Below are 25,669 nucleotides of genomic sequence, written 5' to 3'. Positions count from 1 at the left end.
GATTGGCTGTGGATATAAGCATCATTTTAAATACCATCATTCATATATATATATTTTTTTATTTTTGTAGGTACATAGTAGATGTGTGTATTTATGGAGTACATGAGATGTTTTAATACAGGTATACAATGCATAAAAACCACATATGGAGAATGGGGCATCCATCCCCTTAAGCATTTATCCTTTGTATTACAAACAATCCAGGTACACTCTTTGAGTTATCATATACATTTATGAGCAATATTATAACCATGGCCTGAATAGTAACAAAATAGCAAGTAAAATCTGAACTAAGTCCATCAGTTGATGCACTTTATTATAAAATGTTCGTAAACTGCATCTAAGCTCAGCAGGAAAATTACCAATTGACTGTTGACATCTGCCCTAGCCAGATGGGATTTGGGGATGATAGGATGCACCACATTTTCCATTTCTGGTATGTAGCTTACTAGACAGAGTATTTCATTTTAGTGAGGAAAAGACGACAGACATTTTATTATTTTAATTATGGCTTTTGCTATTTTACTAGGGATCTGCCTGTAGGAGAAATAAGTAGTGACTATAGCCACATTTTGGTTCTTATACCTCATTTTACAGGTTCTCTCTTACACAAATTAAAATTTCCCTACATACACCTTTCCAGAAATTATTTTGAGATCCACAGAAGGGAGGCCTTTGTGTACTCATAAGTAAATAGAAGGCCAATAATATACATTTGAAAAGTGATTCAAGTATACGTTTAGAAAAAGAGTAGCAATAAAGGAAGTTAAAAAATATATTTGAAAGGATTCAGATACAGAGTTTGAAAACTAGACAAGTCACAGTAAACGGGGAAAATATTTACCTGTAAGGAGATTTAGATACACCTGTGAAAGGAAAAGGAGTCACTAAATTTGTTCAGAAGACCAAAGGGGAACATGACATCAAATATTTAAGAAGAGATTACTTTTACAGCTCCAGATGGACATTGGTCAGTGGACATTGGCCAGTGTGGGAGGCTTGAGCAGAAGCTGAACACTGTGATCACAAAGATTATCAAATATTTTCTTGGCCAGTAGTCTTCACTCTATTGCCACAATAGGAATGAACTTGCCATTGGGACCAGTGTTTTATGAAGTTCATTTGTACTTAATGTTTATTTTATTAAAATAAAATGTTAAAAATTTTAAACAATAAAATATTTAAATAATTAAATAAAATATTTTATTTATATTAAATATATTAAATAAAATATTTTATTTATATTAAATATATTAAATAAAATATTTTATTTATATTAAATATATTAAATAAAATATGTAAATAATAAAATATTTAAAATTTTAAAATATTAAAAGCTGATAAAATTAGGATAGTTAAGGCTAGTTCCAATTTGTTTTATTTTAATTCTTAAGGAATTTGTAATTCCTTAAGACGGAAAAGATGTTAGGCATCATCTGGTCTTATGTCTTTAATTTACAGATGAATAAATGAAGACTAAGAAAGGGTAATTGGCTTAATAGATCTGTTGACTGAGAAAAAAACAAAAGACCCCTGTGTACTTACCTTGCTCTTTTATGTGGTTCCTAGTAACCTGATTGAGTGTATATGCTCTGCAGTAACTTTCTACCAGGATTATATGGTGGGAAAAAAAATAGAGACTCTTGTTGGCTGCTTATCTAGTAGCTAGCTGCTTCAACAGTTGACTTTCTTGAAAAATAATTTGCATTTCTACTCTGGCAGAGTGACTGAACTGGAAAATGTAGATGAGAAGAACTACTGTTCTGGTTTTTCCATCCTTCAAAAGAAACTAAAACTTTTGGGCCTTTGTCCTCTTGGTAAAACTGGGGTGCATCTCTTGTATACAGTATCACTGTTTTGGTATGTTAACCTATAGGCTGTTGATTATGAATTAATTGTTAAAAGCTGTTGTATAATGGTTAAACAAGAAGGTAGAATGGTGATCAAGGCATTCCATGTTGTTTGCAGATGGAAAATGAAGACAGTTAAGGGAAAATTAGGAAGCATCGACAGTAATGGGAAACATTATTGAGTGCTTATTAAGTGCCAGACATTGTGCTAAGTGCTTGCATGTGTTATCTTTCTAACTCATCACCCCATCCAGCAGTAATCATTATTATCCATATCTTAAGATGAGGGAATTGAAGTATAGAAGATGAAGTAATCTTTCCAGGATCACCCATTGATAAGCAGTAGATTCAGGATTGAAACACAGGCGTGTCTAATTCCAAAGTGAGGGTTCTGCTATGATTGACTGGAGTACCAGAAGGAGACGGAGAGACTGGAAATAAGCTGGAAAACACACTTCAGGATATTATTCAGGAGAACTTCCCAAACCTAGCAAGACAAGCCAACATGCAAATTCAGGAAATACAGAGAACACCATTAAGATATTCCATGAGAAGATCAACTCCAAGACACATAATCATCAGATTCTCCAAGGATGAAATGAAGGAAAAACTGTTAAGAGCAGCCAGAAAGGCCAGGTCACCTACAAAGGGAAACCTATCAGTTTAACAGTGGACCTCTCAGCAGAAACTCTACAAGCCAGAAGAGATTAGAGGCCAATATTCCACATTCTTTAAGAAAAGAATTTTCAACCCAGAATTTCATATCCAGCAAAACTAAGCTTCATAAGTGAAGGAGAAATAAAATCCTTTCCAGACAAGCAAATGCTGAGGGATTTCATTACCACCAGGCCTGCGCTGCAAGAGCTCCTGAAAGAAACACTAAATATGGAAAGGAAAAACCGGTACCAGCCACTGCAAAAACACACCAAAATATAAAGACCAATGACACTACGAAGAAACTGTATCGACTAGTGTGCAAAATAACCAAATAGCATCATGATAACAGGATAAGATTCATACATAACAATACTAACCTTAAATGTAAATGAGCTAAATGCCCCGATTAAAAGACACAGACTGGCAAATTGGATAAGGAGTCAAGACCCATTGGTGTGCTATGTTCAGGAGACCCATCTTATGTGCAAAGACACGCACAGGCTCAAAATAAAGGGAGGGAGGAAAATATACAAAGCAAATGGAAAGCAAAAAAAAGCAGGGGTTGCAATCCTAGTCTCTGACAAAACAGACTTTAAACCAACGAAGATCAAAAAAGACAAAGAAGGGCATTACAAAATGGTAAAGGGAACAATTCAACAAGAAGAGCTAACTATTCTAAATATATATGCAACCAATACAGGAGCACCCAGAATCATAAAACAAGTTCTTAGAGACCTACAAAGAGACTTAGACTCCCACACAATAGTAGTGGGAGACTTTAACACCCCACTGTCAGTATTAGACAGATCAACGAGACAGAAAATTAACAAGGGTATTCAGGACTTGAACTCTGCTCTGGATCTAATGGACCTAGCAGACGTCTACAGAACTCTCTACCCCAAATCAACAGAATATACATTCTTCTCAGTGCCACATGGCACTTATTCTAAAATCGACCACATAATTGGAAGTAAAACACTCCTCAGCAAATGCAGAAGAACTGAAATCATAACAAATGGTCTCTGAGACCACAGTGCACTCAAATTAGAACTCAGGATTAAGAAACTCACACAAAACAATGCAATTTCATGGAAATTGAACAACCTGCTCCTGAATGACTCCTTGGTAAATAATGGAATTAAAGCAGAAATCAAGAAGTTATTTGAAACCAATGAGAACGAAGAGACAAGTTACCAGAATCTCTGGGACACAGCTAAAGCAGTGGTAAGAGGGAAATTTATACCACTAAACGCCCACATAAGAAGGCTAGAAAGATCTCAAATAGACACCCTAACATCACAATTAAAAGAGCTAGAGAGGCAGAGCAAACTAATCCAAAAGCTAGCAGAAGATAAGAAATAACTAAGATCAAAGAAGAGTTGAAGGAGATGGAGACATGAAAAACTCTCTAAAAAATCAATGAATCCTGGAGCTATTTTTATTGTTGTTGTTGTTGTTGTTGTTGTTGAGTCAGAGTCTTGCTCCATCACCCAGGCTGGAGTGCAGTGGCGTGATCTTAGCTCACTGCAACCTCTGCCTCCTGGGTTCAAGTGATTCTCCTGCCTCAGCCTCCCAAGTAGCTGGGATTACAGGCACGCATCACCATGCCTGGCTAATTTTTTGTATTTTTAGTAGAGACAGAGTTTCATCGTGCTGGCCAGGCTGGTCTCGAACTCCTGACCTCATGATCCTCCCACCTCGGCCTCCCAAGTGCTGTTATTACAGGTGTGAGCCACTGCACCTGGCCCAGGAGCTGGTTTTTTGAAAAAATTAACAAAATAGACCACTAGCTAGACTAATAAAGAAGAAGAGAGATAAGCATCAAATAGACACAATAAAAATGACAAGAGGATATCACCATTGACCCTACAGAAATACAAACTACCATCAGAGAATATTACAAACACCTCTATGCAAATAAACTAGAAAATCTAGAAGAAATGGATAAATTCCTGGTTGCATACACCCTACCAAGACTAAACCAGGAAGAAGTTGAATCCCTGAATAGACCAGTAACAAGCTCTGAAATTGAGGCAGTAATTAATAGCCTACCAACCAAAAAGAGCCCAGGACCAGACGGATTCACAGCTGAATTCTACCAGAAATACAAAAAGGAGCTGGTAGCATTCCTTCTGAAACTATTCCAAACAATTGAAAAGGAGGGACTCCTCCCTAACTCATTTTATTAAGCCAGCATCATTCTGATACCAAAACCATGAAGAGACACAACAAAAAAAGAAAACTTCAGGCCAATATCCCTGATGAACATCGATGCAAAAATCCTGAATAAAATACTGGCAAACCAAATCCAGCAGCACATCAAAAAACTTATCCACCACAATTAAGCTGGCTTCATCGCTGGGATGCAAGGCTGGTTCAACATACACAAATGAATAAACATAATCCATCACATAAACAGAACCAAAGACAAAAACACATGGTTATCTCAATAGATGCAGAAAAGGCCTTTGATAAAATTCAACATCCCTTCATGTTAAAAACTCTAAATAACCTAGGTATTGATGGAACATATCTCAAAATAATAAAGAACTATTTATGACAAACTCATAGCCAATATCATATTGAATGGGCAAAAGCTGGAAGCATTCCCTTTGAAAACCAGTGCAAGACAAGGATGCCCTCTCTCACCATACCTATTCAATATAGTATTGGAAGTTCTGACCAGGGCAGTCAGGCAAAAGAAAGAAATAAAGGGTATTCAAATAGGAAGAGAGGAAGTCAAGTTGTCTCTGTAGATGACATGATTTTATATTTAGAAAAACCCATCATCTCAGCCCAAAAACTTCTTGAACTGATAAGCAACTTCAGCAAAGTCTCAGGATACAAAATCAATGTGCAAAAACCACAAGTATTCCTTTACACCAACAATAGGCAAGCAGAGAGTCAAATCATGAATGAAATCCCACTCACAATTGCTACAAAGAGAATACCTAGGAATACAGCTAACAAGGGATGTGAACGACCTCTTCAAGGAGAACTACAAACCACTGCTCAAGGAAATAGGAGAGGACACAAACAAATGGAAAAATGTTCCATCCTAACATCCTAATGGATAGGAAGAATCAATATCAGGAAAATGGCCATACTGACCAAAGTAATTTATAGATGCAATGCTATTCCCATCAAACTACCATGACATTCTTCACAGAATTAGAAAAAACTATTTTAAATTTCATATGGAATCAAAGAAGACCCCGTATAGCCAAGACAATCCTAAGCAAAAAGAACAAAGCTGAAGGCATCACACTACCTGACTTCAAACTATACTACAAGGCTACGTTAACCAAAACAGCATGGTACTGGTACCAAAACAGACATATAGACCAATGGAGCAGAACAGAGACCTCAGAAATAACACCACACATCTACAACCATCTTATCTTCGACAAACCTGACAAAAACAAGCAATGGGGAAAGGCTCTCCTATTCAGTAAATGGTGCTGGGAAAACTGGCTAGCCATATGCAGAAAAATGAAACTGGACCCCTTCCCGACACCTTAAACAAAAATTAACTCAAGATGGATTAAAGACTTAAATGTAAAACTCAAAACCACAATAACCCTAGAAGAAAACCTAGGCAATACTATTCAGGACATAGCCATGGGCAAAGACTTCATGACAAAAACGCCAAAAGCAATTGCAACAAAAGCCAAAATTGACAAAATGAGATCTAATTAAACTAAAGAGCTTCTGCACAGCAAAAGAAACTATCATTAGAGTGAACAGGCCACCTACAAAATGGGGGAAAAATTTTGCCATCTACCTATCTGACAAAGGTCTAATATCTAGAATCTACAAGGAACTTAAACATATTTACAAGAAAAAAACAACCCCATCAAAAAGTGGGTGAAGGATATGAACAGACACTTCTCAAAAGAAGACATTTATGTGGCCAACAAACATATGAAGAAAAGCTCAACATCACTGATCATCAGAGAAATGCAAATCAAAACCACAATGAGATACCATCTCATGCCAGTCAGAATGGCGATTATTAAAAAGTCAGGAAACAATAGATGCTGACGAGGCTGTGGAGAAATAAGAATGCTTTTACATTGTTGGTGGGAATGTAAATTAGTTTAACCATTGTGGAAGACAGCATGGCGATTCCTCAAGGATCTAGAACCAGAAATACAGTTTGACCCAGCAATCCCATTACTGGGTATATACCCAAAGAAAATAAATCATTCTACTGTAAAGACACATGCACACATATGTTTATTGCAGCACTATTTACAATAGCAAAGACATGGAACCAACTCAAATGCCCATCAATGATAGATTGGATAAAGGAAATGTGGTACATATACACCATGGAATACTTTGCAGCCATAAAAAGGAATGATATCATGTCCTTTGCAGGGACATGGATGAAGCTGAAAGCCATCATCCTCAGCAAACTAACACAGGAACGGAAAACCAAACACTACATGTTCTCTCACTCATAAGTGGGAGTTGAACATTGAGAATACATCGACACAGACAGGGGAACAACATACACCAGGGCCTGCTGGGGGTAGTGGGTGAGGGGAGGGAACTTAGAGGATGGGTCAATACGTGCAGCGAGCCACCATGGCACACGTATATCTATGTAACAAACCTGCACATTCTGCATATGTATCCTGGTTTTTTTTAGAAGAAATTTTTTTAAAAAGTGGCTGGGCGCGCTGGCTCACGCCTGTAATCCCGGCACTTTGGGAGGCCGAGGCAGGTGGATCACCTTCAGAAGTTGGAGACCAGCCCGACCAACGTGGTGAAACCCCATCTCTACTAAAAATACAAACATTAGCTGGGCATGGTGGCACGCACCTGTAATCCCAGCTACTCAAGAGGCTGAGGCAGGAGAATTGCTTGAACCCAGGAGGCGGAGGTTGCAGTGAGCCGAGATCGCACCACTGCACTCCAGCCTGGGCGACAAAGCGAGACTCCATCTCAGAAAAAAAAAAAAAAAAGAAGGGAGGCTTCTTCATAATTACATTATAACCCATTGAAGATTTTTTTTTCCTAGGGATCTTGCAGCTCTAAGAAAATCAGATTGTGTTTAGATTGCCTTTCTAGCTAAACCAAAATAGGAATTGAAGAGTTAACTGGACTTGAGGGCTTCTGTGTTACTTTAGGGACATAAGCAAGATAAAACTAAAATAATGACATGGGCTTTTTAGAAAGTTGTAGACAGGAGCATGCTGGACCAGGACTAAGGAAACTCTAAGAATATCTTATCTACTGAAGTGTATAAGATTGAATTCTTTATCTATTCAGCATACTACTTGTGCCTACCTTTGTAGAAAATCCAAATGACTATTCTCTTATTTCACTGAAGAAGCCTGATAGGAAAGTGTATTGCTGGTGTTTGATACATGTGCTTTTTTTACAGCTTTATTCAGGATTTTTTTTTTTTTTTTGAGACAGAGTCTCTCTCTGTCACTCAGGCTGAAGTGCAATGGTGTGATCTTGGCTCACTGCAACCTCCACTTCCTGGGTTCAAGCAATTCTCATGCCTCAGTCTCCCAAGTAGCTGGGACTACAGGTGCGCACCATCACACCCAGCTAAGGGTTTCACCATGTTGGCCAGGCTGGTCTTGAACTCCTGACCTCAGGTGATCCACCCACCTTGGCCTCCCAAAGTGCTGGGATTACAGGCGTGAGCCACCACGCCCAGCCTATTCAGGATTATTGACAAATGTTGTATATTTGTGGTGTACAACCTGATGTTTTGATTTATGTGTACATTGTGAAATGATTAAATCAAGCTAAGTTACATATGTATCATCTCACATACTTTTTTGTGGTGAGAACATTTAAGCTCTACTCTTTTAACAATTTTCAAGTATACAACACATTAAGTATAGTCACTATGCTGTATAATACATATCCAGAATTTATCCTGTCTATCTGAAACTTTGCACCCTTTGACCAGCATCTTCCCATTCCATGCCTCCCCTCCCCAGCCTCTCAACCACCATTCTACTTGCTGCTTCTGTGAGTTCAACTTTATGAGTTCAACTTTTTCAGAGTCCACGTATAAGTGAGATCATGCAGTATTTGTCTTTCTGCGCCTGGCTTATTTCACCTAGCATAATGCCCTCCAAGTTCATTCATGTTGTGACAAATGACAGGATTTCTGTCTTTTTAAAGGCTGAACAGTTTTGCATTGTATGTGTGTTTGTGTTGTGTGTGTATACTATATTTTCTTTTCCATTCATCCATTGATTGACACTTACGGAAAATGTTTCACATTTTTCTTGGCAAAGATTTTTTGGATGTGACTCTAAAAGCAAAAATAGACAAATGGGGTTGCGTCAAGTTAAAAAGCTTCTGCACCGCAAGGGAAACAATCAACAGAGTAAAAAGACAACCTACAGAATGGGCAAAAATATTTATGGATCATACGTCTGATAAGGGGTTAATACCCAAAATATATAAGAAACTCAAACAACTCAATAGCAAGAAAACAAATAATCCAATTTAAAAATAGGCAAAGGATGCAAATATTCTCAAAAGAAGACATGCAAAAGGCCAACAGGTATGTGAAAAAATGTTCAGCGTCATGAATTATTAGGGAAATGCAAATTTTAAAACCACAATGAAATATCACCTCACACCTATTAGAATGGCTTTTATCAAAAAGACAAAAGGTTAGTGTTGGCAAGGATGTGGAGAAAATAGAACACTTTGACACTGTGGGTGGGAATGTAAATTAGTACAACCAATATGGAAAACAGTATGGAGGTTCCTCAAAAAATTAAAAATAGAGCTACCCATATGATCCAGCAATTCCACTTCCAGGTATATATCCAAGGGATTTGAAACCAGTATGTCAAAGAGATATCTGCAGAAGTGATGTGTGTGTGTGCATACACAATGTAATACTATTCATCCTTGAAAGAATGTGTTTTATGGGAGTGTGTTTATGGGAGAAGAATCATCGGGAAATAAAAGAAAGTGATGAGGAAGGCTAGAAACTTAAGGTCTCTTACTAAATTTCCTCTTTCTTTTTGCCAACAGACACCACACAGACACACACACACACACACACACACACACACACACATTCACACTCTACTTCTTAACATATGGACTCTTTGAACTTCCCATTTTAAATGTGTTTTACCCTAAAATTGTCTGTGCTGCTATCATTGATATGAAAAATAAGGTAAGTTGTCTGTGCCTAACTGCTTTTGTTAATATAATTTTATTGTTATTTTCACTCTAATATAACATGTATTATATGAACATGTATCAACTATCCATAAATGTAAAAGAGTAGTTTGTTGTAGATAAGCTAACTCCAAAAACATTTACATGTGAATAATCACATTCTGACAATTCCGGTTCTGACAACTTGAACCCATGTTTTACCAATATTCTTTCCAATTGTCTGTGTTTCTCTTTTAAAATGTTTGCTTTAGCATCCATCATCTGGAGAAAAACTAAAATACAACCAGCAAGGGGAAGTACAACAACTTTACCAGAATTTGCACCGGCTCCAGATTCTATGCAACTCAGCTGAAAATGAGCTTCGATATGAACGAGGGCAGAACTTGGACTTAAAGCAACATAATAGCTTACTTCAGGAAGAAAACATTAAGGTAACTCTTGTGGGCACATGCTTTATGGAAGGGTTTCAGTTGGCCCTGGGAATAAACGAAACTAAGTTCCTCTACTTGATAATTCATGATAGGATCCACAAATATGTGGACAATGTGAGCTATCTGGTAACTTCCTTCTTTAACTTTTCCCTGCTAAGTAAGAATGTGTGTATTATCAACCTGTAAATAGAAAAAGGCATTAAATTACATAATCTTCTGAAAACACTATCTAAAATTTTTAGTATTTACTAAACTTCAGTGACCTGAGCCCTAAACCCTGGTTGTCCTGCCCTGTGTATCACTAGACTTATTTATCCCTATTAGATGTATCCATTATTATTGGTTCAATCAGATCTCAACTGCACCAAGGTACAATTCGTGGGAGAGCAAAGTTGTTCTTCCTAATACAACAGCATGAAATAGTTAAGGCAACATCCCCCAAAAGCTTGTTTAAAAATAATCTATGCAGAACTGCCATACACAGATTCAACTAAATTTTATGGACCACATAAATGTTTAAAATTAACCTCCGTGTAAAATAGTACTTCCTCTTAATTATGGTTCAATTCTGTAAATATATATTAAGGACTTAGTTTCTATAAGCCTCTATTGAAGGTTCTAAAATTCAACATTCAATATTCATATGCAATCTTGTAGACACACTGAGAGTTTAATGGTAGGCACAATAGACACAATCCTTATTCCCATGGTGCAGGGGTCAGCAAACTTTGGCATGTAGGTCAAATTCTGTCTGCCTTCTGTTTTTATAAATAAAGTTTTATTGGCAGCCATATCTGTCTGTTTATATATTATGACTGCTTTTGTGCTACAGCAACAGATTTGATAGTTGTGATGAAACCATATGACCCACAAAGTCTAAAATATTTACTACCTGGCCCTTTGTGAGAAAAGTTTGCCCACACCTGGTGTAGCAGGATAAAATGATCTTATTTGAAAAGTGACATAAACATGGATAAGAAAGGTCCCTACTTTTCAAGAGCTCACAGTCTAGTAGGGGAGATATAGAGGAAAACAAATATCCGTTTATCCCAAACTTCAAGGAAGGCCTTCTAAGGGAGTTCTCGTATTCCGGGATTATTTGAATAAACCTCTTCCCTGTCCTCACCCTTCATGAGTTTTTGAAGACTGATCATATTCCTTCAAGCCTTTGTAGTTTTAAATTAAATTCTAAATCTTTATCACATGTTCTCATGAGACAGTCTTTCACTTTCCCTTCAAGGACATTTCTTAGATCATTTTAACTCTCCAACTCGGGACATATTCTAACAATACTACATATTTCTTAAGGAAAAATGGCCAGAACTACACAGATTATAATGCCTTACATATGATTGGTACCGTATAAATATTTATTGGATTAATGAACAGTCTTTCAGGGATGGATAAATGATAGCTTGGTAACAAGAGAAGATTTTTATTTCTCACTGTTTGTAAAGAGCGTGCAGTAAATTTAAAAAAAAGAGAGAATTTTTTTATCTATTTTAATCTCCATGGTGAGATAAATTATTGGCCATTTAGAAATAAGACATCAGCCTCTTGATTAGCTCCTTTGGCCAGGCACCTATGAAAGTTATATATGACGAGTATCCTTTATTGAGAGTTTGTCCACTTTATCTCTGTTTGTTTGTTTGTTTCTGAGATGGAGTCTCGCTCTGTCGCCCATGCTGAAGTGCAGTGGCATGATCTCTGCTCACTGCAACCTCCACCTCCCAGGTTCAAGAGATTCTCCTGCCTCAGCTTCCTGAGTTGCTGGGATTATAGGCGCATGTCACCACACCCAGCTAGTTTTTGTATTTTTAGTAGAGGCAGGGTTTCACCATGTTGGCCAGGCTGATCTCGAACACCTGACCTCAGGTGATCCTTCCGGCTTAGCTTCCCAAAGTGCTGGGATTACAAGTGTGAGCCACCGGGCCCTGCCTGTCTACTTTATCTCTTACGAACAGCCTCACAACCCTAAAGGGTCAGCCCTTTATGGATGAGGAAACTGTTCAAGATTGCAAAGCTAACAAATTATAGAGTCAGAACTTAAACTCAAGTTTGTTTCTCTCTTTCCTTTATAGACATCTTGCCATATTACACCCCTCCTCAATTTGGGTCATTTTGGAACCTCAGCTTTACAAACTTAGGACTCACTTTTAAAAATCCACTCAAGGCCAGGTGCAGTGGCTGACGCCTATAATCGTAGCACTTTGTGGGGCTGAGGTGAGCAGATCACTTAAAGTGCTCACAAGTTTGAGACCAGCCTGGCTAACATGGCAAAACCCCATCTCTACTAAAAGTCCAAAAAAAAAAAAAAAAGAGTTAGCCGGGCATGGTAGCACACGCCTGTAGTCCCAACTACTCGGGAGGCTGAGGCACGAGAATTGCTTGAATCCAGGAGGCAGAGGTTGCAGTGAGCCATGGTCGGGCCACTGCAATCCAGTCTGGGTGACAGAGTGAGAATCTGTCTCAAAAAAAAAAAAAAAAAATCCATTCAAATTATCAAACTTGAGTATCTAGCTAATGTTAGGCATGCTTATGAGACTAAGAAACAAAAATACGTGCTCACTTTAGCAGCACATATACTAAAACTGGAACGATACAGAGAAGATTAGCATGGCCCCTGTGCAAGGATGACACGCAAATTTGTGAAGCGTTCCGTATTTTTTAAACTAAAGAGTTTCCGCACAGCAAAAGAAACTATCATCAGAATGAACAGGGAACCTACAGAATGGGAGAAAATTTTTGCAATCTGTCCATCTGGCAAAGGGCTAATATCCAGAATCTACAAGGAGCTTAAACACATTTAGAAGAAAAAAACAACCCCATCAAAAAGTGGGTGAAAGATATGAACAGACACTTCTCAAAAGAAGACATTTATGCAGCCAGCAAACATGAAAAAAAGCTCATCATCACTGGTCATTAGAGAAATGCAAATCAAAACCACAATGAGATACCATCTCATGCCAGTTAGAATGGCAATCATTAAAAAGTCAGGAAACAACAGATGCTGGCGAGGATGTGGCAAAATAGGAACGCTTTTACACTGTTGGTGGGAGTGTAAACTAGTTCAACCACTGTGGAAGACAGTGTGGCTATTCCTCGAGGATCTAGAACCAGAAATACAATTTGACCCAGCAATCCCATTACTGGCTATACAGCCAAAGGATTATAAATCATTCTACTATAAAGACACATGCACACGTATGTTTATTGCAGCACTATTCACAATAGCAAAGACTTGGAACCAACCCAAACACCCATCAATGATAGACTGGATAAAGAAAATGTGGCACATATACACCGTGGAATAATATGCAGCCATAAAAAAGAATGAGTTCATGTCCTTTGCAGGGACATGGATGAAGCTGGAAACCATCATTCTCAGCAAACTAAAACAGGAACAGAAAACCAAACACTGCGTGTTCTCACTCATAAGTGGGAACTGAACAATGAGAACACATGGACACAGGGAGGGGAACATTACACACCAGGGCCTGTCAGTGGGTGGGGGACAAGGGGAGGGATAGCATTAGGAGAAATACCCAATGTAGATGACAGGTTGATGGGTGCAGCAAACTACTGTGGCACATGTATACCTATGTAACAAACCTGCGTGTTCTGCATATGTATCCCAGAACTTAAAGTATAATTTAAAACTAAAATAAATTAATTATTTAAAAATTTAAAAATAAATAAAAATAGTGGCTTGGTGCAGTGGCTCATGCCTACAATCCTAGGGCTTTGGGAGGCCAAGGCAGGAGGATTGCTTGAGCCCAGGGATTTGAAGCTGCAGTGAGCTATGATCACACCACTGCACTCCAGCCTGGGTAATAGAGTGAGGCCCTGTCTCAAAAAAAAAATTAAATAAAAATTAAAATATCACTTTTTCTTTAAAAAAAAGAAAAAGAAACCAAAATACTAACTTATTGCTTTTAAATCATTTTGTTATAAAATATAACACTTAGAAAATGCATAAAACATACAGTTTACCTAGTTGTCATAAAGTAAATAGACATCTAAACACTACCCAGGAGAAGAAATAGAACAATGCCAGCACGCTAGTGGCCCCTGCACACCTTGTCCCCATCATAATCCCATCACCTTACCACCCCAGTAGTAACCGCTAATTTTGGTAATAACTCTCTTGCTTTACTTTATAATTTTATCAACTATTTATGAATCTCATACAATATAGTTATCTTTCCTATTTTTCATATTTCAAAAATATAATCAGCATTTATACCTTGTGTCTGCCTTATGATAACTTTGTCTGCAAGATTCATTCCTGTTATAGTGTATAGCCATTATTTATTCATTTTCTTTGCAATATAGTATTCTATTGTAAGAAAATGCCATACTTTATTTATTTTTTCTGTGGCTTATGGACATTTTACGTGTTTCCAGCTTGGGGATGTTAAAAAGAATGTTGTAGGCTTGCAGAGCCTCAGGCAGATTGCTGCTTTGTCACCACCAGTACCAAGACGCTGATGTAGATCCTCTTCTTGGTGCTCGACTGTCCCAACTTGAAGCTGAAGAAGCTGCCTTGGATGCATAGGTCATTGGCCATAACAGTGTTTGCCCCCGTGTTGTCTTATTTCATCATTACCAGCATCGCCAAAACCCTAAGTGTTGACTCTTTGATCACAGGCCCAAGAGGCCTTTACCTTTCTTGGCCTGTGGAGTAAATAGACAATATATTATGAAAGGACTTGTATGTACCCTTTCTGTTTACAATGAGACATTTAGGTTTCTTAATTTTGAACAAATTCAATTTACCAAATACTCCAGAACACTTGATTTCTTCTTTTTCTTTGATTTGTTTCTTATCTATTCATTGTCTGTGTCTTACTTTTTTCATAGTAAGATTGTTCTTGAAAAATGAAACTTCTAGGCTTTCTAAAAGGCTGGAGTGCCTTTTTAGAAGAAGTCAACAGCTAATAGATTTGTTCTTATCATTGAAATTTCAAAAGTTATACTAACCCTCCAAAATAAAATGAGAAAATGAAAAAAAAAAAGAGCCAGAAGGTGAGCTGGTTTAGAATGGCAAGGTGGGAAATGGTTTTTTACTAGAAAAATAGGAAGTTTATTAAAACTTGATTGAGAATTTCTTTTTGGTAATATCAATGAGATAAGCTTATTACATTTTTTCCTGTTGACCTACATTGATCCACCAATGATATCAAGGCATTTTGCTCTTAGGGTTTAATTTCTTTACTTCTACATACACTCATTTCATTGTGTTTAACAAAGCGTTTGACCATTTTTATGTGTCCACTAACATTTTTGGAAATGGCATTTCTGGTCTTCAAAAATTAATGAAAAATGAGGAAATGAAGTTTCATAAGCTAAGCACTCTACACACTTGAGCAGCTTTTATTGAAAGAACTTTGCCTTTGAACAGAGGGTTTAACAGCACATTATTTCAGATATGTTCAGTCAATGAATATCAGATTCTTTCCTGAGTAGCAAGATATATGAATAGAACTGAGTAATGTTTCTACTTTTTAAAGAGTGCTGCAATGAACATTCATGCACATGTATCCTGATGTCCGTAAGTACACATTCCTCTAGGAAGAGATTGGGAGTGGAATTATTTTATCATAGAATATGTATTACTTCAACTCCTTCTAAAGTCTTCCACCAACAGTGTCTGAAGGTTCCCATTGCTCTACATCCTCACCAACTCTTGGAACTGTCAGACGTTAAAATTTTTGCAAACCTAGTATACGTGTATAGCGGTAGTTCCTTGTGGTTTTAGTGTGCATTTGCCTGTTTGCAAACAAGGTTGAGCAGCTTTTTATACATTTAATTGGCATTTGAATTTCTGTTTTGTGAAGTGCTTGTTCAAGATATTGTTCATATTTATTTGGGGTTTCTGTCATTTTAATTTTTTCATTAATTTATAGAAGTTTTTTAAATACATGAATCCTTTAGCAGGTATGTATTATAAACATCGACTCTGTGGCTTGCATTTTCATTCTCCTTATATATCTTTTGATGACCCAAAGTTTTTAATTTTAATATTCATTATTTTTCATTATAACTAGTGATTTTTGGGGTCTGATTTAATAAATATCTTACTACTTCAAAGTCATAAAGCTATTCTACATTAACATTTATTTATGTATTTATGTATTTGCTTATTTATTTTTGAGATGGAGTCTCACTCTGTCACACAGGCTGGAGTACAGTGGCATGATCTTGGCCCACTGCAACATCTGCCTCCTGGGTTCAAGCAGTTCTTCTGCCTCAGCCTCCCGAATAGCTGGGATTACAGGCACACACCACCATGCCTGGCTAATTTTTTTGTACTTTTAGTAGATACACGGTTTCACCATATTGGCCTGGCTGGCCTCGAACTCCTGACCTCAGGTGATCTGCCCACCTCAGCCTCCCAAAGTGTGGGATTACAGGCGTGAGCCACCGTGCCCAGCCTATTGTGGCATATTTCTGAGATCCCTATTCTGTTCCATTGTTCTATTTGTCTGCCCTTGTGCCAGTACTATGCTATCATGATTATTTTAGCTTTATATAAATATTAACATTTGATAGAACAAATCTTTTCACCTTGTTCTTCTTTTCTGGGATATCTGGGCTATTCCTGGCCTTTGGGGTTCCTATATAAGTTTTATAATCAGTTTGTTAAGCTACACACAAATACTCACATGAACTCACATAGAACACATGTATACTGACACACAACCTTTTGGGATTTCAGTTGGAATTACATTGAATCTATAGGTCAATTTGGGCAGAATTTAAATCTTTGCAATATTGAATCCTCTAATTTAAGAAGAGAGTGTGTGTATTTAGGTTTTTAATTTCTCTCAATATTTAAATTTTCTTATATATCTTTTGTTAGACATATTCACAGGTGCTGATATTTTCCATACTATTATAAATGGTAACTTTAAAAATGTTCATTTTCTAATTATTTCCCAATATATAGAAAATATATAATCATTTTCTAATAAAAACTTTCCCATACTTTTTTATTCTTACAATGTATGTATATGTTATTTTGGATTTTCTATGCAAGTAATCATATCATCTAAAGACAATTTGCTTTCTTCGTTTCCATATGTTAAACCTTTCATTCTTTTTTCTTGTTCTGTTTACTGGCTACCACAGTGCTGAATAGAACTGGTGACAGTAGGCATCCTTTTCTAATTCCCAGTCTCAAAGGAAAAGCTCTCAAATTTCACCATTTAGTATGTTTTTACAGCTTTTTAAAAATAGATATTTTATCCAAATGTACTTTAGAAAGAAAGAAAAATAAATAAAAATATTTATTACATTAAGGAAATTGCTTTCTAGCATTAGTTTGTTCAATGTTTTATGACAAATACATGTTGAATTTCATAAATTTTTTTCTGAATATTTTGAGAAGGTTTTTTAAAAATTTTAATCTGTTAATATGCTGAATTACTTTGACTGATTTTCTAATGTTAATCCAATTTTGCATTCCTGGGATAAACCTAACTTCATCATAAATTATCATTCTTTTCCTACAATGCTGGATTTGGCTTGCTAATATGTCTTTGGGATGTTTGCAACTTTGCTCAAAAGTGAGACTAGTCTGTCATTTACTTCCTTGCAATGCCCTTGTCAGATTTTGATATCAAGGTTATCCTACCCTCTTAAAATAAAAATGGGTAATATACCCTCTTTTTCTGTCTTCTAGAAGAGTTTGTATTAAGTTACAATGATTTCTTCTTAAATTATTGCAAAAAACTCATCCCTAAAGCCTTCTGATTTTGCTTTCTTTTGGGTAGGTTTTCAATTTCTAGTTCCATTTCTTTAATAGTTATGAGAAGTCAAGTTCTTTTTTTTGCATCAACTTTGTTATATTTTATTTTTCTAAAGTTTCCATTTCATTTAAATTTTTTAAAGTTTTACAGAAATTTATTCATCTTGTCTTCTTTTTAAAATGTATATATTTTAACAAAGGTAGCTTTTGAAAAAAAGAAGAAAAGATATATAATGATGGTCGTTTCACTTTTATAATATTAGTTACCCTTGCCTTGTTGCTTTTTCTTTGATCAGTCTCACTAGAAGTTTATTCATTTTATTAGACTGTCTAAAGAATGAAATTTTAGCTTGTTGATCCACTCTAATGTATTCTTTTTAGAGAAATAATAAATACACATATTTCACAGTTTAGAGTAAATATAGTATAGAGTACTGGATTAGAATCGGAAAATCTATATTCAGACCTTGATTCTATCATCTGGCAACTATTTGAGATTCAGTTTTTTATCTCTAAAATGGGCTAAAATACCAATCCCAGCCACTTCATAGATGTGAAAGCCTAACAAATGTAAAGTAGTAATATTAGCATATGCCTCAGCTCTGTATTTCAAATGCAGTAGATATTCTAAAAGCAATTATTGAATATCAACACTTAACTGTTGTTAGGTCTTTCCTATGTGTCTGGCTCTATTCTTGAGGCTTTAATTGCTTTGTCTCATTTAATGCAGCCTCACAACTATCCTATGAGGTAAGTAGTTATTATCCCCATATTACAGATGAAGAAACTGATGCTCAAAGTGGTTGAACACAATTGAGTTTTAGATTCATTTTATATAATCTGATTGGTTAATATAGAGAAAGCACAGATGAAGGACATTATAGCTATCATCCCTATTAATTCAGTTGAAAAGCTTTGAGACCAGGGAATTCTATTTACCGTTAAAACAAAGTAAATTCTCTCTCACCACTTTTGTCTATGAGCCTTCCCTGCCCAGTGTATACATTCACTATGTTCTGATACTTTTTAGAATATCATTCATTTCCTTGCTCAGTAAATAATTGATTAATCACCTACTCTCTGGTTCTTTGATAGGCCTTGGTATTAAGACGTGAATTAAAAACATAGTGTTGGCTGGGTGCGGTGGCTCACACCTGTAATCCCAGCACTTTGGGAGGCCGAGGCGGGCAGATCACAAGGTTAGGAGATCGAGACCATTCTGGCTAACTTGGTGAAACCCTGTCTCTACTAAAAGTACAAAAAAATTAGCTGGGCATGGTGGCAGGTGCCTGTAGTCCCAGCTACTCAGGAGGCTGAGGCAGGAGAACGGCGTGAACCTGGGAGGCAGAGCTTGCAGTGAGCAGAGATTGTGCCACTGCACTCCAGCCTGGGCGACAGAGAGAGACCCTGTCTCAAAAAAAAAAAAAAAGCAAACAAACAAAAAAACATAGTCTCTGCTTTCTTGGAATTTAAAGTGGGGAAGGGGATATAAACAGGTATATAAATGCATACTTAATTATAAATCATGGTATGTTTGATGAAGGAAACAAATGTGGTACAGTGATGAGTAAGGACATTTCAGATTAAATGATTCTGAAAATTGCCCCCTGCAAAATGACATTTAAGCTAAGACCTGCAGAATAGGCAGGCAACCATACAATGAGAAGGGAAAAGGGAAAGCATTTCTGGCAGAGGGAAGTGTGGAAAAAATTTGGTGTATTGGAAACTCTTAATACAAACCAGTGTGACAGGAGTTACAGTGGGAGAAGGAGAAATAACAAGATGGTTTTAAAGAGATAGAAAAGGGCCAGAGTGTACAAAACCAGGCAAGCTGGTGGGATCTGGAGTGAGGGACCACTGAAAGATTCTAAGCAGGGGTGTCAAGTAGTTCAATTTATGTTTTTAAAAGAAAATTTGGCCACAGCATTAGAGGATAGATTAGAAAAGAGTAAAAATGGAAGTGGTAGGACCAGTGCAGAGGCAGTTGCTATAGCCCAGGCTAGAGATGATGCCCCAGACTAGAGTGGTGGCAAAAAAAATGACACAAATGGATTAATGCAAGTTGTATTGTGGGGATAGAAGGACAGCATGTGCTAAATGATTGGAATTGGTTCATAATGGAAAAGGAAGACTCAGGGATTACTGACCTGCACAAAAGTCTGGATGGTGGCATTATTTACTGAAATTGGGAAGACAGAGAAAAAAAGACTTTGGAGATACGGGCAGAATCAAGGAGTTTCATTTTGGCAAGTATTGGCATAAAATGGCATTTCAAATTATAGAAATGGATAGCAAATCATCTACTCTCTAGGCCTAGAAGAGTCCAATAATACTCACATGTTGGGTAGCATTAGAAGAGTCTACAAAGAAGACCAAGAAAGAACAGCAGAGAGCTAAGTGAAAACCAGCAAAGTTTGGTATCACAGAATGCTACTGAGAAGTCACTTGTCCATTGGATTTATTTTGGCAACGAAGAGGTCAGTTAGTACCCTTGGCAGAAAGTTTCACTGGAGTAGTGGGGATGAAAGCCAGTTTGGACTAGATTGAAGAAAGGATGGAAAATGTTTAGACCATGCATATATGGAAACTCAGGAAAATTCCTTTATCTAACTGCCATCTGTCTACACTTTGGAAACTCTTACATGGCAGCTCTAAAGAGGTACTCAGCCATGTGACATTGGTATTTGTTGGCTTTTAGGGGACTATACTCCTTTGAAAGCTGCTTATTCTAGTTCACATTCATTCCACACTTATTTGTATTACTCTTACTTATTCTCTACCTCTAGATAAAGATTGAACTAAAGCATGCCCAACAGAAGTTATTAGACAGCACAAAGATGTGCTCTTCACTCACGGCAGAGTGCAAGCACTGTCAGCAGAAAATCAAGGAACTGGAGTTGGAAGTACTTAAACACACTCAGAGCATTAAATCACAGAACAACCTACAGGAAAAGCTGGCTCAGGAGAAATCTAAAGTTGCTGATGCAGAGGAAAAGGTAATTATCCTCATGCTTAATAAACAGCATACACTGAATACCACTACTGAAATCGTATTTCCCTGAGGATTTTAAGAAATAAATATGATGCAGACTTGATAGAATTCTAAGATTTTTTTTCTCTCCCATGTTTTCTTCTGTTTTGATTTCACCTGTTCCTACAATTTTAGGAATTCTTGTGTATTTGTAAAAACTTCATGGGCTTAAAAAGGTCCGTTTTATTAAAGCTATAACATGAACTTAAAGAACTGACTGATCCCATGTGGCCTTTGTTTTATATTTTCACATTTGAGAAGGTGTATTCTCTCATTTGGATTGGCTGTTAATGTAAATGTTGTTTTAATTTTGTTTTTTTCATTGACAAACAATTGTACTTGTTCATGGGGTACATAGTGATGTTTATTTTTATTTATTTATTTATTTATTTTTGAGACGGAGTCTCGCTCTGTCACCCAGGCTGGAGGGCAGTGGTGCGATCTCGGCTCACTACAAGCTCCACCTCCTGGGTTCACGCCATTCTCCTGCCTCAGCCTCCCGAGTAGCTGGGACTACAGGCACCCACCACCACACCCGGCTAATTTTTTGTATTTTTAGTAGAGATGGGGTTTCACCATGTTAGCCAGGGTGGTCTCGATCTTCTGACCTCGTGATCCACCCGCCTCGGCCTCCCAAAGTGCTGGGATTACAGGCATGAGCCACCGAGCCTGGCCCATAGTGATGTTTCAATAGATATAATGTATAGTGATCAGATCAGGGTAATTATCATATTCATCACATCAAACATATTTTGTAATTTTGTAGGGGGATTTGTGTTGTGAAATGAACCATTTTGAAATATTTTCCCTTCATTTTAGATTGCCCAACACTAGGTGGCAGTAGTATGTAACAGTTGTACATTTTGATGTGCAAGTTTGAGAGTTAAATTCGACAAAAAAAATTTCATCAAACCATATAATATGAAGCAAACATCAAAAAGTAGATGACAGCAATCTGAATTAAACTAAAAAAATCTACTGTTGAGTTAAAGAAACCAGAACAAAAGAGTTCTTACTATACAATTCTATGTATAGTATGAAGTTCAAGAATAGATAAAACTAAGCTATGGAAATAAGATAGTGGTTATTCCTGTGACAGGTATTAACTGAAGGGGGCACTAGGGAATCCTCTGTGGTGCTGCAAGTATTCTATATCTTGGTCGGGGAAGTAGTTATACAAGTCAGATTTCATTGAGTACACTTAAGACATGTATGTTATTCACCATATGTATATATTGTATGTTACTTTACCATATGGATGTTATAATTCCATTAAAAAGTAATTGGTAAAATTGGTAAAGATTGGCAAGATTTTAAAACTTAGACAATACTAAATATTAGTGAGGATTTGGTGCAACAAGAACTCATATATATTAACTTCACTTGGAAGAGTTAACTAGTATAAATGTTTTAAAGATGTGTACATCATACAACTTAACACTTCTACTAGGCATAAGAAAAACTGTTACATGTATGTATGTATCAGGAAACAGGAATATAGTCATGTTCATAATATCATTGTTCCGAATAACAGAAAACTAGAAACAACCCAAATGTCCCCTGGCAAAAGATCAAAAAAATAAATTGTATATTTATATGGTAGTATTACTGGTAATCTGAGTTCTTTCCCCCACTTTGTATCAGTTGCAAAGAAAGAGCATCCAGGCTACTCTGCCTATGGGGTAGCCCTACTCTGTCTATGGAACAGCCATTTCCCTAGAATTAACTTTTTTTGTTTTTGTTTTTGAGACAGAGTCTCGCTCTGTCACCAGACTGGAGTGCAGTGGCGCGATCTCGGCTCACTGCAGCCTCTGTCTCCCAGATTCAAGCGATTCTCCTGCCTCAGCCTCCTGAGTAACTGGGACTACAGGTGCACACCACCACGCCCAGCTAATTTTTGTACTTTTTAGTAGAGACGGGGTTTCACCATGTTGGCCGGGATGGTCTTGATCTCTTGACCTCGTGATCCACCCACCTCAGCCTCCCAAAGTGCTGGGATTACAGGCGTGAGCCACCCTGGCTGAATTAACTTATTTTTAAGAAAGGAAAGGAGAGGCGAGGCAAGGCAAGTGGCCAGGTGAGGTGAATGGCCAGGCACAGTGGCTCACACCTGTAATCCCAGCACTTTGGGAGGCCAAGGTGGGTGGATCACCTGAGGTCAGGAGTTCGAGACCAGCCTGAACAACATGGTGAAACCCCATCTCTACTAATAATACAGAAATTAGCCAGGTGTGGTGGCACATGCCTTTAATCCCAGCTACTCAGGAGGCTGAGGCAGGAGAATTGTTTGAACCCGGGAGGTGGAGGTTGCAGTGAGCTGAGATCACACCATTGCACTCCAGCCTGGGTGACAAGAGCGAAACTCTGTCTCAAAAAGAGAGAGAGAGAGAAAGAGAGAGAGAAGCAAGGAAGAAAGGAAGGAAGGAAGGAAGGGAGGAAGGGAGGAAGGAAGGAAGGGACTATTAGCATGGTGGCTCATACCTGTAATCCCAGCACTTTGGGAGGATGAGATGGGAGCATCACTTGAACCCAAAGTTCAAGACCAGCCTGAGCAACATAGTGAGACCCTATCTCTACAAAAATAAAGAAGTTAGCTGGGCATATTAGCACATGCATGTAGTACCAGCTACTCTGGAGGCTAAGGCAGGAGGATCACCTGGGCAATATAGCAACAGCACATCTCAAAAAAAAAAAACCTCTCATATATTAAAAAGAAACAGCAAGGATGCGATTAACACAAAATTCAGGATATTGGTTTTCTCTGGTGGGGAGGGATGAGGGATAATCAAAGAGGGTCACACAATGGGCTTCAAGTATTGGAAATGTTCCCTTTCTTAAATTGTGTGGCAGGTTCAAAAGTTTGGATGTATCCTTGACAGAGAAGCCAATGAGGTGATGCTTTTGTCTGTGGAATTATTACTGAATTCCTTAAGTAAGAATTCTCCCTAGACAGAACTAAATAGAACAGCTCCAAGGAACTTGAGCTGGCCTCAGATGGCTGGCCGCCTACTACCATTCCCCTTGAATCATTCTGCATCTTCTTCTCTCTCATGCTGTGTGGGCTATGCAGAGACCTAGGTACAGGGGTTTGGGATTGATGCAGAAAGCCCCTCTCTTAGAAAACGGGTGACACCCACTGGCATTCACTGAATATTTGTGGGAATGTGATGCCAAGCCATTGTAAAAGATTCCTTGTTGGGTCAGAAATATATTAGAGGGATAATAGCTACCCTGCTGAAATCTATTCATTCAATAAATATTTATTGAGCACCTACTATGTACGAGGCACAATTTAAGGTGACACAAGAGTTTATAAAAATAAGTAAACAAGTGTAAAGGAAATTTATCTTTAAAAAATGTGGGGTTTTTTTGCTGCTACATGAAAAAGGCAAGAAAAAAATGTTTTTAAATGACACTTTAAATCTGTCATATAAACTCTAAAATATAACAGTCTCTCTTTCAAATTCATAAATCATATTTTTAGTTCTCCCAGAGCATTAAAAAACCTATTATTGATGCTAAGCAATATGCTAATAGGTGCTTGGTTTATAAGAGACTTCTATTTTGTTTTGCAGTGTTATTCATGAATCTAGCCACACTGTGGAGAAACTAGGTGCACTCACAATGCTGTTGGGAGTATAAATTGGTCTAATACCTGTGGAGGCAGTTTGGCATTATCTATCAAACAAACAAATACTCAGCCTCCTGAGTAGCTGGGACTACAGGTACTCACCACCACGCCCGGCTAATTTTTGTATTTTTTTGTAAATATGGGGTTTTACCATGTTGCCCAGGCTGGTCTCGAACTCCTGAGGCTCAAGCGATTCACCCAGCTCAGCCTCCGACAGTTCTGGGATTACAGGCGTGAGCCAGCATGTCTGGCCTGTAGCTTCTTTTATATACACACATTGAATTATATGAATGCATTACATACTGCAAAAATTAAACAATTTATTTTAAAATTAAATCTAGCTACTCTTTTTACTTCAGGTCAGATTAATATGTTAGCACTGCTATGTTTGCTATTTATATGTTATTCCCCTAATTTGAAAAAAGGTCACACTCCTCTTAATGCTTTACTTGTAAATGTTTTTTCATTCAAGATTTTGGACCTGCAGCGCAAATTAGAACATGCTCATAAAGTCTGTCTCACAGACACTTGTATTTCAGAGAAGCAGCAGCTAGAGGAAAAGATAAAAGAAGCAACAGAAAATGAAGCTAAAGTAAAGCAACAATATCAAGAAGAACAACAGAAGAGGTAAGAGGAGCAGAGATCTCAGTTTCCTGTGGGTTTAGCCATGACTGAGTTAATCAGCAATATCAATTTTTTCTAACAGAATATCAGAGAGTATTTCTGCTCTGTCCCCACTGAAGTAAACTCAGCCACACACAATTCCTGATGTATTGCACTTACCACACTGTATTCTAATTGTTTATTTTCTAGTTTACCTCTGGCGCTAGAGTGTGAGATTTTTAAAGGCAGAGATTATTTCTTCTGGTTCTGGGGCACACCTAGCGGTAACAGTAAATATTCTTGACTGACTTGCCTATGAAATACTATGGAATTTGCTCTGACATGTAGTCTGACAAAATTCAAACTACAATGAAGTTGATATTTTGTACAAGGGGACTTCAGAGAGTTTGTGGGAAAATTGAATTGAAAGATAAAATAAAAAATATATTGGCCAGGTGCAGTGGCTCACACCTGTAATCCCAGCACTCCGGGATGCCGAGGTAGGAGGATCACTTGAGCCTAGGAGTTTGAGAC

The 25,669-nt window shown here is 37.4% G+C and overlaps 1 protein-coding gene and 1 non-coding gene across 9 annotated transcripts in view; both read left to right on the top strand.

Moving 5' to 3' along the window:
- Positions 1-25,669, top strand: part of CCDC30 (coiled-coil domain containing 30) — a 193,284-nt gene that overhangs the window by 92,919 nt on the left and 74,696 nt on the right. For all 8 annotated transcript variants that reach the window (XM_019016687.3, XM_055393012.2, XM_055393031.2 and 5 more), the window contains 3 exons: positions 9,938-10,117; positions 20,657-20,866; positions 25,005-25,159. In XM_019016687.3, coding sequence (XP_018872232.1) covers positions 9,938-10,117; positions 20,657-20,866; positions 25,005-25,159 — 545 coding nt within the window. The remainder of the gene's footprint in view (positions 1-9,937; positions 10,118-20,656; positions 20,867-25,004; positions 25,160-25,669) is intronic.
- LOC115932122 (U6 spliceosomal RNA) lies at positions 12,679-12,785 on the top strand. Its single transcript, XR_004068453.2, has one exon. It is a non-coding gene; the product is annotated as a U6 spliceosomal RNA (small nuclear RNA).

This window comes from Gorilla gorilla, chromosome 1 (assembly GCF_029281585.2).
Source record: "Gorilla gorilla gorilla isolate KB3781 chromosome 1, NHGRI_mGorGor1-v2.1_pri, whole genome shotgun sequence".
Classification (NCBI taxonomy): domain Eukaryota; kingdom Metazoa; phylum Chordata; class Mammalia; order Primates; family Hominidae; genus Gorilla; species Gorilla gorilla.
This window is presented reverse-complemented; position numbering and strand designations above follow the sequence as displayed.